The sequence below is a fragment of the Crassostrea angulata genome, chromosome 3, assembly GCF_025612915.1.
Source record: "Crassostrea angulata isolate pt1a10 chromosome 3, ASM2561291v2, whole genome shotgun sequence".
In the NCBI taxonomy this organism is placed as follows: domain Eukaryota; kingdom Metazoa; phylum Mollusca; class Bivalvia; order Ostreida; family Ostreidae; genus Magallana; species Magallana angulata.
In genome coordinates this window covers 46,777,233-46,789,671 of record NC_069113.1, presented here as the reverse complement: position 1 = coordinate 46,789,671, position 12,439 = coordinate 46,777,233, and the positions used below count along the sequence as shown (strand labels likewise).

At 34.6% G+C, this 12,439-nt stretch overlaps 1 protein-coding gene across 6 annotated transcripts in view; it reads left to right on the top strand.

The window, feature by feature from the left end:
- The window catches only part of LOC128175339 (X-linked retinitis pigmentosa GTPase regulator-like), a 46,859-nt gene that overhangs the window by 11,074 nt on the left and 23,346 nt on the right, over positions 1-12,439 (top strand). For 4 of the 6 annotated variants that reach the window (XM_052840878.1, XM_052840874.1, XM_052840875.1 and 1 more), the window contains exons 4-7: positions 4,373-4,586; positions 6,350-6,436; positions 8,841-8,950; positions 9,143-9,267. In XM_052840878.1, coding sequence (XP_052696838.1) covers positions 4,373-4,586; positions 6,350-6,436; positions 8,841-8,950; positions 9,143-9,267 — 536 coding nt within the window. The remainder of the gene's footprint in view (positions 1-4,372; positions 4,587-6,349; positions 6,437-8,840; positions 8,951-9,142; positions 9,268-12,439) is intronic. The other 2 variants (XM_052840877.1, XM_052840879.1) reach the window with 1 other exon arrangement.

Below are 12,439 nucleotides of genomic sequence, written 5' to 3'. Positions count from 1 at the left end.
AAAATCATGAAAAACTTCGACATCATTTTAAGAAATGCCTCTAAGAAAACTAACCAGAGAGTAAATAATATGTTATGTGCAATGAAGACGTTCAATCGCTTTACCACTGATTCAAACCAAAAGTTCTTGTTGGGAATTCATAGAAAAAGAGTTTTTACAAAAGAGAAAACATTTCGGCATACAACAGGTGGATCGAGTCAAAGATATCTAATCACATCTGTATTGCTGTGTCATCCTTTAACTTGGTACAATTCTTGGGGTCAGTTTTTGTGGATTGTCCAAAATGCATAGGTCTGTGCATTTTGTACATATACATTTAGAATCTTTTTGTTTGATTCAGTTTTAGTATTTGTTAGGATTGATTAAATTCGATTAGATAAAAGTTACCTTTACTTCCAAAAGAAAAAAAATTTATTTACCAAAATTTTTTTTCAAAAACATGAAATTCCTAATTCTGTGGGGGGGGGGCTAGTATGCTTCTGAATCCAACTTCTCAATCTTTCAAGGAAAATTTAGGAACAATAATCTTTCCTGCGAGAAAAAGTGGGGGGGCTGAACCCTCTATCATGCTAAGTTTCTAATGGTTAGGTATAACTTTGCAAAAAAAGTGGGGGGGGGGGGGGGGGGGGGGGGGCTAAGTCCCCCCCCCCCCACACTTTTTTTGCAAAGTTATACTTTGCAAAAAAAGTGGGGGGGGGGGGCTAAGTCCCCCCCCCCCCCCCCCCCCCCCCCCCCCCACACTTTTTTTGCAAAGTTATACCTCAGTGAATCATATTGTCACACTTTTTTAATTATGATTTGAATACTTTTAATTCCATTGGTAAAAATGAGAGAAAAATCTCTGACTTTTTCCTCAATCTGATCTAATCTGTTCTTTATTGGTGCATTTTTTTAAAAGTTGCCAAAAATTGAGATTAGAAGAAACTAAGGCAGATTATAAAAAATGTAATTTATAGTAGCCACTTCAGAATGTGTGAATTGCCAATGTGCAGTCTTTTTTTTTATAATCAAGAGTCCTCCACACCTTTGTAAAAAGTTTCACATACAAGTCCAACTAATGTATTCCTTAGAGATATGGAATTCTAGCATGCATTTGACTAAAAACTATCAGAAAAAAGGTTCAATTTTTAGGGAACAATTTTTCTTCATTCATTAAAGCAAAAGTCCTTGCTGTATTTGAACTCGGTTAGTTGAGCAAAACTATACCCATTGCACTACAGAGATAGACTCCTAAATTTGGTGATATAATCAGTACAAAAACTCTTCAATATAATGACACATGTATTTTAGCATAACAAGTACTTTTTAAAATCTAGGTACATGTGGTATAATTTGTTTGGCCTTTTAATAGCATTGCTATTAGATTGCTGTTAGAGGCCAAAAACATTATAAAATTAAGTAAACTCATGCAAAAAGCCAAAATGCTTATAGTCTGGTGATTAAATGGTCAGACAAAAAATGGACTATATACTGATGAAAATGCTTAAAATTTCTTTTTTGTCCTGTATCAAGTAATTTATAAAGAATGACAGTTGAAGTAGAGTAGAAATGATCTTAGTGCTATCTGATGGCTGTATAGAATGGGAGTCAAGACTCCTGAACCCTGATGCTAGCCCCAAATAGCCCAGTCTTAAATACAATATGATTTCCTAGCCTAATCATTACATCTTTTAATGAAATGCCAAGAAAAACAAAAGGAAATGCAAAAAGTCTTAGATTAAAAGATTGCTGGAGACAAAACAGTTCTGATTCTGCAGGAGAAGGTAATTACTGAAGTCTCGTAGAAGACGACTGGGTCTGACAAAACATTGTCTCCTTATTAACCTTGGGTCCACCGCCAGTCATAAGAGGTTCTCGCCTGGTGACAAAGGATCAAATATCATATTTTTGCAGTTAGTGTTGGATAGAAAAAAAAGAGCAATTCTAATAAATATGCATTAGGGCTTTAAATGGCTTTTTGGGGCCCAGTCTGAACATTAAATACTTTAAATCGCATGTATAGACGTACTTACATTGGAACAAAATTTGTTTCTATTTGTTCTTTATTGTCACAGAAAATAACTGCAAACTAGAGAAGGAGATGAAAAAGAATATAAAAAACGCAGAAGTGAACTTGGTTCTGGGTCTTGATTGTGTTTTCACAGGTTGGACCATGCTGCGGGTGTTTGGACGTGTCAGTTTAGATCATGTGATGATTTAGTTTGGGTGAGCATGGGTCTTGGGAGTCTATTGTGAGATGTCTCGGGGGTTACGGTACTATGACATGCGGTGAAGGCCTCCATCACACCACCAGTAATGAAAGGGCCCTCCAAAATGGAAATAATCTCTCCTATTGCAGATTAAAACCCAACTTTTGTCACTAAAATTCATACATTTTTAACAGGAGCTAAATTGATCTTTTCAAGGGTTTTTGGAATCCTCTTTGTACCTCAATTCCATGCATGGTTTAAAGATCTTCAGTGTCTCAAGTTTAGTGTGCTTCAAAGTAACACTTTGATTTGTCATGTAGACTTCAAATAGATACCTACCAGTACTTTGTCGGGTACTATCAAAGAAAAATGAAATATTTAACCATCCTTAAACTAACTAGCTACTGAATATTGATTAAGATCATAAAAAGTAAGACAGAAGCATTTCTGAAGATAGTTTTGATTGATCAATGTAAGCATGATTATTATAACGCTAATATTAATTAAACTCTCAAGGTTAGGGTATTATAAACAACCACTTCTGCTGATTTTATTAAACTTTAGAGTCTAAACAGCCTTGTAGTTGCAAGGTCTAATGAAAAAAAGTCAATTACATGCAGGCCATAATAATGTTCATGGTTGAAAACTGTGCAACGCAAAAGCAACTTGAAATCAAAGTTTGTATATTAACTGCATGTCTTTAGTACAGTGAAACTCATTTACAGTAAACACACATAATTGGAATTTATGCTTACACAGAAAGTAGTTTCATTCCCCAGCTAATCTAAAAAATGTTTCATAAACTGATCGGATATAATGATTGAACTATTTATCCTGTAGTCAGAATCATTTGTCCCTGACACTTTGCTGTAACCATGAGTTACGGTATCACCTCAACCCTATCCTGATAAATATTGTCTTGCTTATCTTTATTATTGTTTATATCTGTGAAAAAAAGACCAAACCCTTGGAGCAAACAGTTCACCATTACTCAGATTAAAGTCAGGCAAATAATCAGGGATCTCTGTTCATGTAGAGTTAATTCCTATATTTGTCAAAGTCATATTCTGTACTGCAAATTCAATTTATAACTGTAGGTCATAAATGTCACCGGGTTCATAGAAATGTATTCATTAAACAAAAAACGTGCACAAATTTATGACCGCTTCCACACGAATCCTGTTCTGTTGCATGATTGAGGACGATCCCTGGTGGCCAGCAGTGTCTAACCAGGCTTCTCTAGGTCTGCCCACTAACGCAATCTTGGTGACAGCCAGTGACACAGGAGGCTAATTACTGGTGTAGGGAGGCCTAAGTAGACCCAGCTTCCCTTACATGTGGAGGTGATACCTCCCATAACAGTAAATGAGATGAAATTGATTAGGATCAGGCCTGACGACAGATCTTCGGTCCCTCGTGGCCACTTCATAGTGTGCAGTTCTGGTTGAAAATTATGAGAGCTATAAATTTGGCACAGTACTTGTCAGAAATTTCTCACGTGCTGCGGCAAGACTAGATGCAGGCTTTGGGCCTGTCTCATTAATGCATGACATTTTTTGCTCAAGTTAATTTGATTTTCGGTTTATATCATATCACCAAAAAATACAGAGTAGTTAAAATATTGATTCTAAATCATTTTCCTTTGAACCAAGCTGGGTATTCAATTTCCTTGTGTCAATCTGGAGTTGTTATTTTGCAGGCAACTATTAGATCTTTTTGGTTATTAAATGAAGATGGGTTTTAGTTTCATAGGAGTGTTCAGTGCAAAATATAATGTTGAAGGGGTTGCTTTGAAGAAGGCAAAATGCTGGTAAAAACAAAGCCTTGATTCTCTTAAAAAAAGGAAAACTCATTAAAAGCCCTTTTTCTTGTGAGAAATGTTACAAAATGCCCCCAAAAGATAATAACTTGAAAGTTCTTTCCTTTCAATTAAAAAAAAAGGTTAAACTTAATTATAGAAGACCTTGGATTGGTTTTAACTGTTTTATATAAATCATAAAGAATTATATGTCCTTCCGAATGAAGAAAAATGATAATTTTGATTGATTTTATTGTTATAAGATTTATCAAGTGATAATTTGAATACGATTGCAGAAAGAAATCTCGAAATCTATGATATTTTGATACATATAATAGAAAGGAAACAAGAAACCCTTTAATGATGTCATGACTATTTTTTGTAGACTTGGTACAAATGTCAAGGAGCTCCAGTGGCAACCAGAAAGAGTTCATCTCTATGACAACAACCCTGTGACCTTGCCAGATGTGGCGGGTGTGGCTTGTGGTGGCAGACACTCCATGGTTTGGCTGTCCAATGGCAATGTCTTTAGCTTTGGCAATAATTTCCATGCTCAATTAGGTTACGATTACAGGAGCAAAAACTACAAAGAAAATCAGGTAAATATGCTGAAATTGTATATTACCTTTGTACTAAGTAGAGATTGGCATGGTAGCTTCATCAGATAGTAGATAATGGACAATTCTATATTGTCTGTATTATTTCTTTCCAAACTGATGAGTATTTTTTTTTTACGGAAATTGCATTTTCTTAAATTGTTACATTTGTTAAGTGTATTGACTTGTAAATTCACTCATGTTAATGAAAGATCTTTTTTTATTTACCCTTTGTAAAAAAAAAAAATAGGGCTTCAAATTATATTCACATTCATGAAGGTAGTTGGATTTGTAATTTGATCAGTCACCTGAGTCACCTATAGATGACCAACTGTTTAGTGATCATGCAGTGCTTTTCCATTGTCATCCATTGTGGTTAAAGAAACTGAGTATATATTCTGAGAAATATAATCAACGAAACCTCCACTAAAGTTGTACATCATGACCACAACGTTTCTAATGCTAGGGGGTGTCAATTGAGCTTTTCAAATCACCAGTCTGTCCATCTGTCTGTTCGTCCTTCTGTTAACTTCATATACACCTATATACAGCAAAGGATCATTATGGTATTAAGAATCTAAATTGTTAAAATAAAGACTAAACCCTTTAAATGGGTGTTAATCACAAAAATGTGAAAAACAAGGTTGGTATCTCAAAAACTGCATTGCTAAAATTTAAATTGTGATATTGTACAGCCAAGCATTTTGATGTAGTTTAAAATCTGTACTGTTCAAACTGAGACCTCCAAACAAAAATAAAGTACTAGGGCCCAGGAGGGACTCGAAGTTCAACATAGAAATTTTTTGGGGAAAATCTTTTTAAATCTTTTTATAAAGAATTTGTGTTACTACAATTGCAAGCATCTTGATAAAGCGTAGAATCTGAATTGTTCTTACTATGTTCCTTGAATCAATGCATGGGCCCCAAGAGGGGTTCAAAGTTGAACATAGAAATATTTGTAAAAAAAGTAAAATCATATGGGGTACCATTTTGATTTGATTGAATATTTATTCACAATGTTGGTGATAAGATCCTTGATAGTCTTTCATCTTCAGACAAATGTACTCCCATCTGGGGGAAAGCCAGTGTTTAATTGCAACCCTGGACAGTTACAACAAGGGGGATGGGATGATTTGGACACATATGCAATAAAAATTGTCTGATATCTTGAAAATTCATTGAGATCCCCACCAACACTTATGTAACTCTTCAGACTACTGGACCTCTTGTCCAAAAGATATACCTTAACCATATTTGATTAATATTATGTGGTTACCTCAAAATTAGACCACAGTGAAATTAGATCAGAAATGAATTGGTAACTGATTCAGAAATATTTTATTTCATTTTTAATTGGTATATTTTCAAAAGTTTCCTTGGTTACTTTGGTGACCTATTGCATTGTACCCTATGTAAATCATTCATAATTGCAACTGTTCTAGTAATTGCAACAGTTAAACATGGTTAATTTCTTCTTTGAAACATTTGAATGAATTTCAATCAAATGTGTTTGGTAGCCTGTTTAGAGATAGGAAAGTATAGATTAAGAAATGAAGAGCCCTTGTCCAAGTGTCATGAAACTTTACATTACAATAATTTGAGTGATTTGTAAAATAGTTTAACTGTTGTGTTGTGTTATGCCCAGGTAACCATTAAGGCCCAAGGGCCTTTTGTCTAATTAAATGATTGAGTAGTTGCATACATCAGTGTTATAGATATACTGTATGGATGTGTATGCATATTTAAACAATTGTATGTTTTATTAGGAATTTCACTTACCCCCAATCAAAGGAGTGCAGGAGAAAGTCCACTTTAAAAATAGAAAATCTTCAAAACATTGCAGAAAAATTATGGTGATGAGTGGAATGATTAAAAACACCCTCCTCCTATCCTAACATGAGTTTCAACAGCACACCAACTTTTTATTTTGGAAAAATTTTATAGCTGTTCGATCTATATCTAGCCATGCAATTTTGGATTCAAGGGCAGAATTTTCCCCAAACCAAGAATATAGACCTCTAACCCACTTGTTATTAATTATGGCCACAAAGACTTTCTTCTGATAAATATACTTCAGTTTCCTTCTATGAAAACTTCTGTGTGTGCTCTTGAAACTGAACAAAATCTTATAAATAAAAGTGTGATACACTAAATATATTGGTATGGTATGATTGATATGATACACCTATGTATTTTGATGCTGATATTTCCCATATCTACACTTGCAAATAAAACACTGTTTGTCACTTTGCATCTTACCTTATATTCACCATTTCTAGTAAAGATTACCACCAAGTTTACCATCCACTGTTTGTGTAATGGTTGACCACCCACCATTTGTATCAAAATTGACCATCCACCATTTGTATTCAAGTTAACTATACATTGATATCTTAAAATTCACAATCCACAATTTGTATTGATATTTCAAAATTTACAATCCACTATTTGTATTGATATCTCGAAATTTACCATCCACAATTTGTTAGCTGCAATAATGTAGCCCTCTCCCGATTTTTTTTTTTTTTTTTTTTTTTTTTTTTTTTTTTGTGGGAGAGGGCTACAACTCCATAGGATCTCCGTAATGGTGCAAGTGCGGGAGTGATTCACTCCCGCAACGATTTCGTCTCAAATCGTATATAAATGACGATAACATCTGCATTTCTTACCTGAACTCAAATATTGTAGATGTCTATGACATAAATTAATCCAAAAATATCAGGTATAGTCCACATATCGGTTATTTTTCGTGTATGTCAACAACGCAAGTTGAATTTGTCCACAATGTTTACTGACCTTGACAGGTTTTATTTTGAGACAGCCAATGAGAATTCAGGAGCGGATCTTGAACTGAATATAGGAATTCCCCTATTTTAAACATAATTAACGCGGTAAATATGAATTTTCCATTACATACCATTTCCTTTAATGATGTTTTAGTGATAGAACGAGGTAAGATAAATTATTTACACTGACATTCACGTTATCAAGCCCATCAAAACTCCAAGCGTAAATCCCACAAAATTACGCGAGAACTGTCATGGCTGCTGAAAAAGACGACTGGTAAACATGCTGATGTGTTTTATCTGGTTTTGATTTATATACGGTTAGTTTGTTCATCCTGAATTAAAAAAATCATTTTATCTAAAGGAAGTCAAATATAAAATCGATCTTTTCAGACCGAAGTCCGTCGCATTAAAAAATTAATTTTGCACCATTTCTGAGATCCTATGGAATTGTAGCCCTCTCCAGTAAACATCAGATATAAAAAATCGGAGAGGGCTACATTATTGCAGCTAACAATTTGTATTCAAGTTAACTGTACATTTATATCTCAAAATTTACAATCCACAATTTGTATTCAAGTTAACTACACATTGTTATCCCAAAATTTACAATCCAAAATTTGTATTCAATTTAACTATATATACATTGTTATCTCAAAATTTACCAACCACAATTTGTATTCAAGTAAATCATGCATGGTTATCTCAAAATTTACCAACCACAATTTGTATTCAAGTAAACCATACAATGTTATCTCAAAATTTACCAACCACAATTTGTCTTCAAGTAAACCATACAATGTTATCTCAAAATTTACCAACCACAATTTGTATTTAAGGTAACCAAACATTGTTATCTCAAAATTTACCACCTACAATTTGTATTCAAGTTTACCATCCACCTTCAGAGTTCAGGTTTACCACCCATAATTTGTATCAAGTTTGTATTAAAGTTGACCTCCCATCATTAGCCAAAAATATGTACCATTTATATTGATGTAATATTTACCATTTTATTTACTTTTGTCTTTTGTTTTTAAAACATGTTAAAGTACTTTCACTGTTAGTATGCTATGTTATCTTACATGTCACATTATATAAAGTCCAAGGCTATTTATGAGTATAATTATTTTATTTACTGAAGGTAGTTGTGATCTATACATGTATTCTAAAAAGGTAGATATATTTTAGGTCCAAGGTCAAAGTTTGTAAAATTATATGTCATGAGATATTTAGTTAAATAGGAAAGAAAATGTAGGACCTATAATGTTGTTTGATAATTAACACCTATCAAAACGAATCAAAATAACACATGTATTATACATTACAAATTATTTCTAGGGCAGTTTACAATTTACAAACTGCTTGGTAGTTCATAGAGAAAAGTTTAAACAGTAAAAAAGTTTTGTTAAATTGTATTACATGCCATTTAGGTAACTATTAAATATATGCCATTATTTAATCTTTTCAGGTCAAGCCACATCTTCTAAAGATCCTTATTCATAGACCAGTGGTCCAAATTTCTTGTGGAGAGAAGCATTCATTATTCAGGTTTCAAGATGGAACAATTGCATGTGTTGGGTAGGTTAGAATTAACTTGTAGGGAAAGTGAACATTGAATGTTCGTCAGCAAAATTGGTATTTTATTTATGTTACCATTTATATTTGATATTCTTTTTAGGAAAATGAACAGGAGAATGAATTGCAATAGAAAAAAATGAAGTGGAATAAACCGATTGCTGTGTATGGTTTATGATTTGATTGCTATTGCAGGTCTAATGCTAATGGTCAGATCGGAAACGGGACTCTGGAGGAAGTCACTGTCCCTGTCCTGGTGGAGATAGCCGATCCAGTCAAATACGTAGCCTCGGGAGCCAATCATAATCTAGCAATCACTTGTGAGTATTTCAGTTCAACACTGGCTATCGATGAATCATGGCATGCAGATGAATTTTTTTTCTCTTTTAACTCAACATTAGCAGGTTTTCTTCAGGGAAATAACTCCACTTACTAGCTGTTGGTTTCTTATTCCTTTTATTGAATTACCTCCCTTTTGGTGTAAATTGTGAGGCAATATTTGCGATAAAGATTCTTAAATAAAGTGAAGACCCTCTACATATTTTATGACCTAGTTTAAAGCAATAGTTTAGAATTACAATATAGCAGGTGTGATGGTATTGCATGTAGATGTTTAGGCTCTGTCTGAGGAAGTCGCAACCTTCGTCTGGAAGTTGCAACCTTCATGTTTCCTAAGCCCTCTTGCTGATAGTAAACAGACTTCTCCCCTGTCACTGATAGGAGGTGTGAAATCTAATTTATAATTCTGCGGCACTGGTACATGATAGTCACTTATTATATTTCAAAAGACTCTTATTATATTTCAAAGGATCTGTCCTGGTTTTTTGAGATATTAAATGAAGGGAAAGTGCATCTGGGCTTGTAGTATTTTTTACCTCAAACTGTATGGTAACACAGCAGCCAACTGCTTATTTTGGGCTAATTAATTGATTTTTTGTCCTTTCGAGATGCGTTTGACAGTCAGCTGACATTTTTATTCATAAAGATGTTGTTGTAACAAAAATCTTTACAATTTGGTCAGCTTAGACATATAGTTTCAGCCTCAGTGTCGATGTTCTAAACCATACTGTATATTAACACAGCAATATAACTTGCACTAGTTGTTCTTTTAACACAATTGATTCATTTCTTGATTAAACTGATTCACCTGGAACAACATGGATCTGAAGGGCAAATCAGTCTTGAAATTGTAAAAAAAATTATGATGCATAGTAGTTTTAGAGAGGCATATAATCAGCTGGTACAATAACATACAGGTATCTGTGTGTGTGTGTCCTCTGTCAGGTTACAGTCAGCTGTTACAGTAACATACAGGTATCTGTGTGTGTCCTCTGTCAGGTTACAGTCAGCTGGTACAGTAACATACAGGTATCTGTGTGTGTCCTCTGTCAGGTTACAGTCAGCTGGTACAGTAACATACAGGTATCTGTGTGTGTCCTCTGTCAGGTTACAGTCAGCTGGTACAGTAACATACAGGTATCTGTGTGTGTGTCCTCTGTCAGTTTACAGTCAGCTGGTACAGTAACATACAGGTATCTGTGTGTGTCCTCTGTCAGGTTACAGTCAGCTGGTACAGTAACATACAGGTATCTGTTTGTGTGTCCTCTGTCAGTTTACAGTCAGCTGGTGCAGTAACATACAGGTATCTGTGTGTGTCCTCTGTCAGGTTACAGTCAGCTGGTACAGTAACATACAGGTATCTGTGTGTGTCCTCTGTCAGTTTACAGTCAGCTGGTACAGTAACATACAGGTATCTGTGTGTGTCCTCTGTCAGGTTACAGTCAGCTGGTACAGTAACATACAGGTATTTGTGTGTGTGTCCTCTGTCAGGTTACAGTCAGCTGGTACAGTAACATACAGGTATCTGTGTGTGTCCTCTGTCAGGTTACAGTCAGCTGGTACAGTAACATACAGGTATCTGTTTGTGTGTCCTCTGTCAGTTTACAGTCAGCTGGTGCAGTAACATACAGGTATCTGTGTGTGTCCTCTGTCAGGTTACAGTCAGCTGGTACAGTAACATACAGGTATCTGTGTGTGTCCTCTGTCAGTTTACAGTCAGCTGGTACAGTAACATACAGGTATCTGTGTGTGTCCTCTGTCAGGTTACAGTCAGCTGGTACAGTAACATACAGGTATCTGTGTGTGTGTCCTCTGTCAGTTTACAGTCAGCTGGTGCAGTAACATACAGGTATCTGTGTGTGTGTCTTCTGTCAGTTTACAGTCAGCTGGTACAGTAACATACAGGTATCTGTGTGTGTCCTCTGTCAGGTTACAGTCAGAGGGCCCTTTTAATCATGTCATGTTATGACCCCTTGTGAATCAGAAATAGACAATATGTATGGGTTCCTGGGGTCTCTAGCAGCACTTCCCCTGTGCTGGTTACATCTGGTGCTACCTTTCACAGTGTGTGTGGGGAGGGGGTGGGTAAGGCTTTTTAATCAAACAAAATATTTTATTCAATATAATATATTGAATAGGATTAGGCAGCAGGCACATCCTATTTTTACCTTTTCCCAACATCAAGGTCAAATGAACAAATTGAAATGTTAATGCCAGGCTTTGATACATACTGCACTTAACAGTGGGTAGTCAGGTTGACTAGATCTTCATATAAATTAATTACAATCCATTTAAAAATATAACCATTGCATTTATTACTGTGTCTCCTAATTGTTTATCCTTTATAGGATTATGAAGAATTTCTTTTGTGATAATCTAGAAATATACAGCTGTTATCATCAACATCTTTTTGAATTTGTTAGGGGATTATTGAATTGATATATTTTTGTAATGTAAAATCCATTTCACCATGAAGGGCTTTATTTTGATAACATGTTTTTCATCAATTGATCATACTATTGAGATGTGGGCGTCAATATTATTTGATCTAAAAATTTTAAATGAGAGTATTGAGCAAACAATTTGCAATATGATTTTCAGAAAAAAGATTTGCAGTTGTTCGCATTTTGCTGAATTTGTTTTATTATATAGATCTACTGTTTGAGATCTGTTTATCACCTACATTCAACACTCGGTTCTTTAGAAATATGTTTCTTTATACAAGGTTAAGGTCATAAGCTAAAAATGTGTATTAATTTTGTATAGCTGAAACCAGAGATGTAGCCCAATTAACACTTTGCAATAGTTGTTTCCCATGGTGGGGTCAACTCAATTAAAGGTCAAAAGGGAAAAACCCAACCTTCCGCTTCTTTATGTAACCAAATTTTTGGCATCCTGTGATGATCTCTCTCCGACATTGTCAAACTTTCCAAGATTAATATGGTTTTCATCATTGAACTTTTATTTAATTAATTAAGCTAGGTGCATGAATGAATTTCTGAAATTGTATTGTCAAACATTTTTCATAGTATCTATATTCTTCTATTTTGTTAGCATTGTACCATCTACATTTGAGTGTCCATTATATTGCATTTTTTGACATTCTTGTATAAAAGAATATCCTTGGCATAAACCATAAACATTAACATCTAT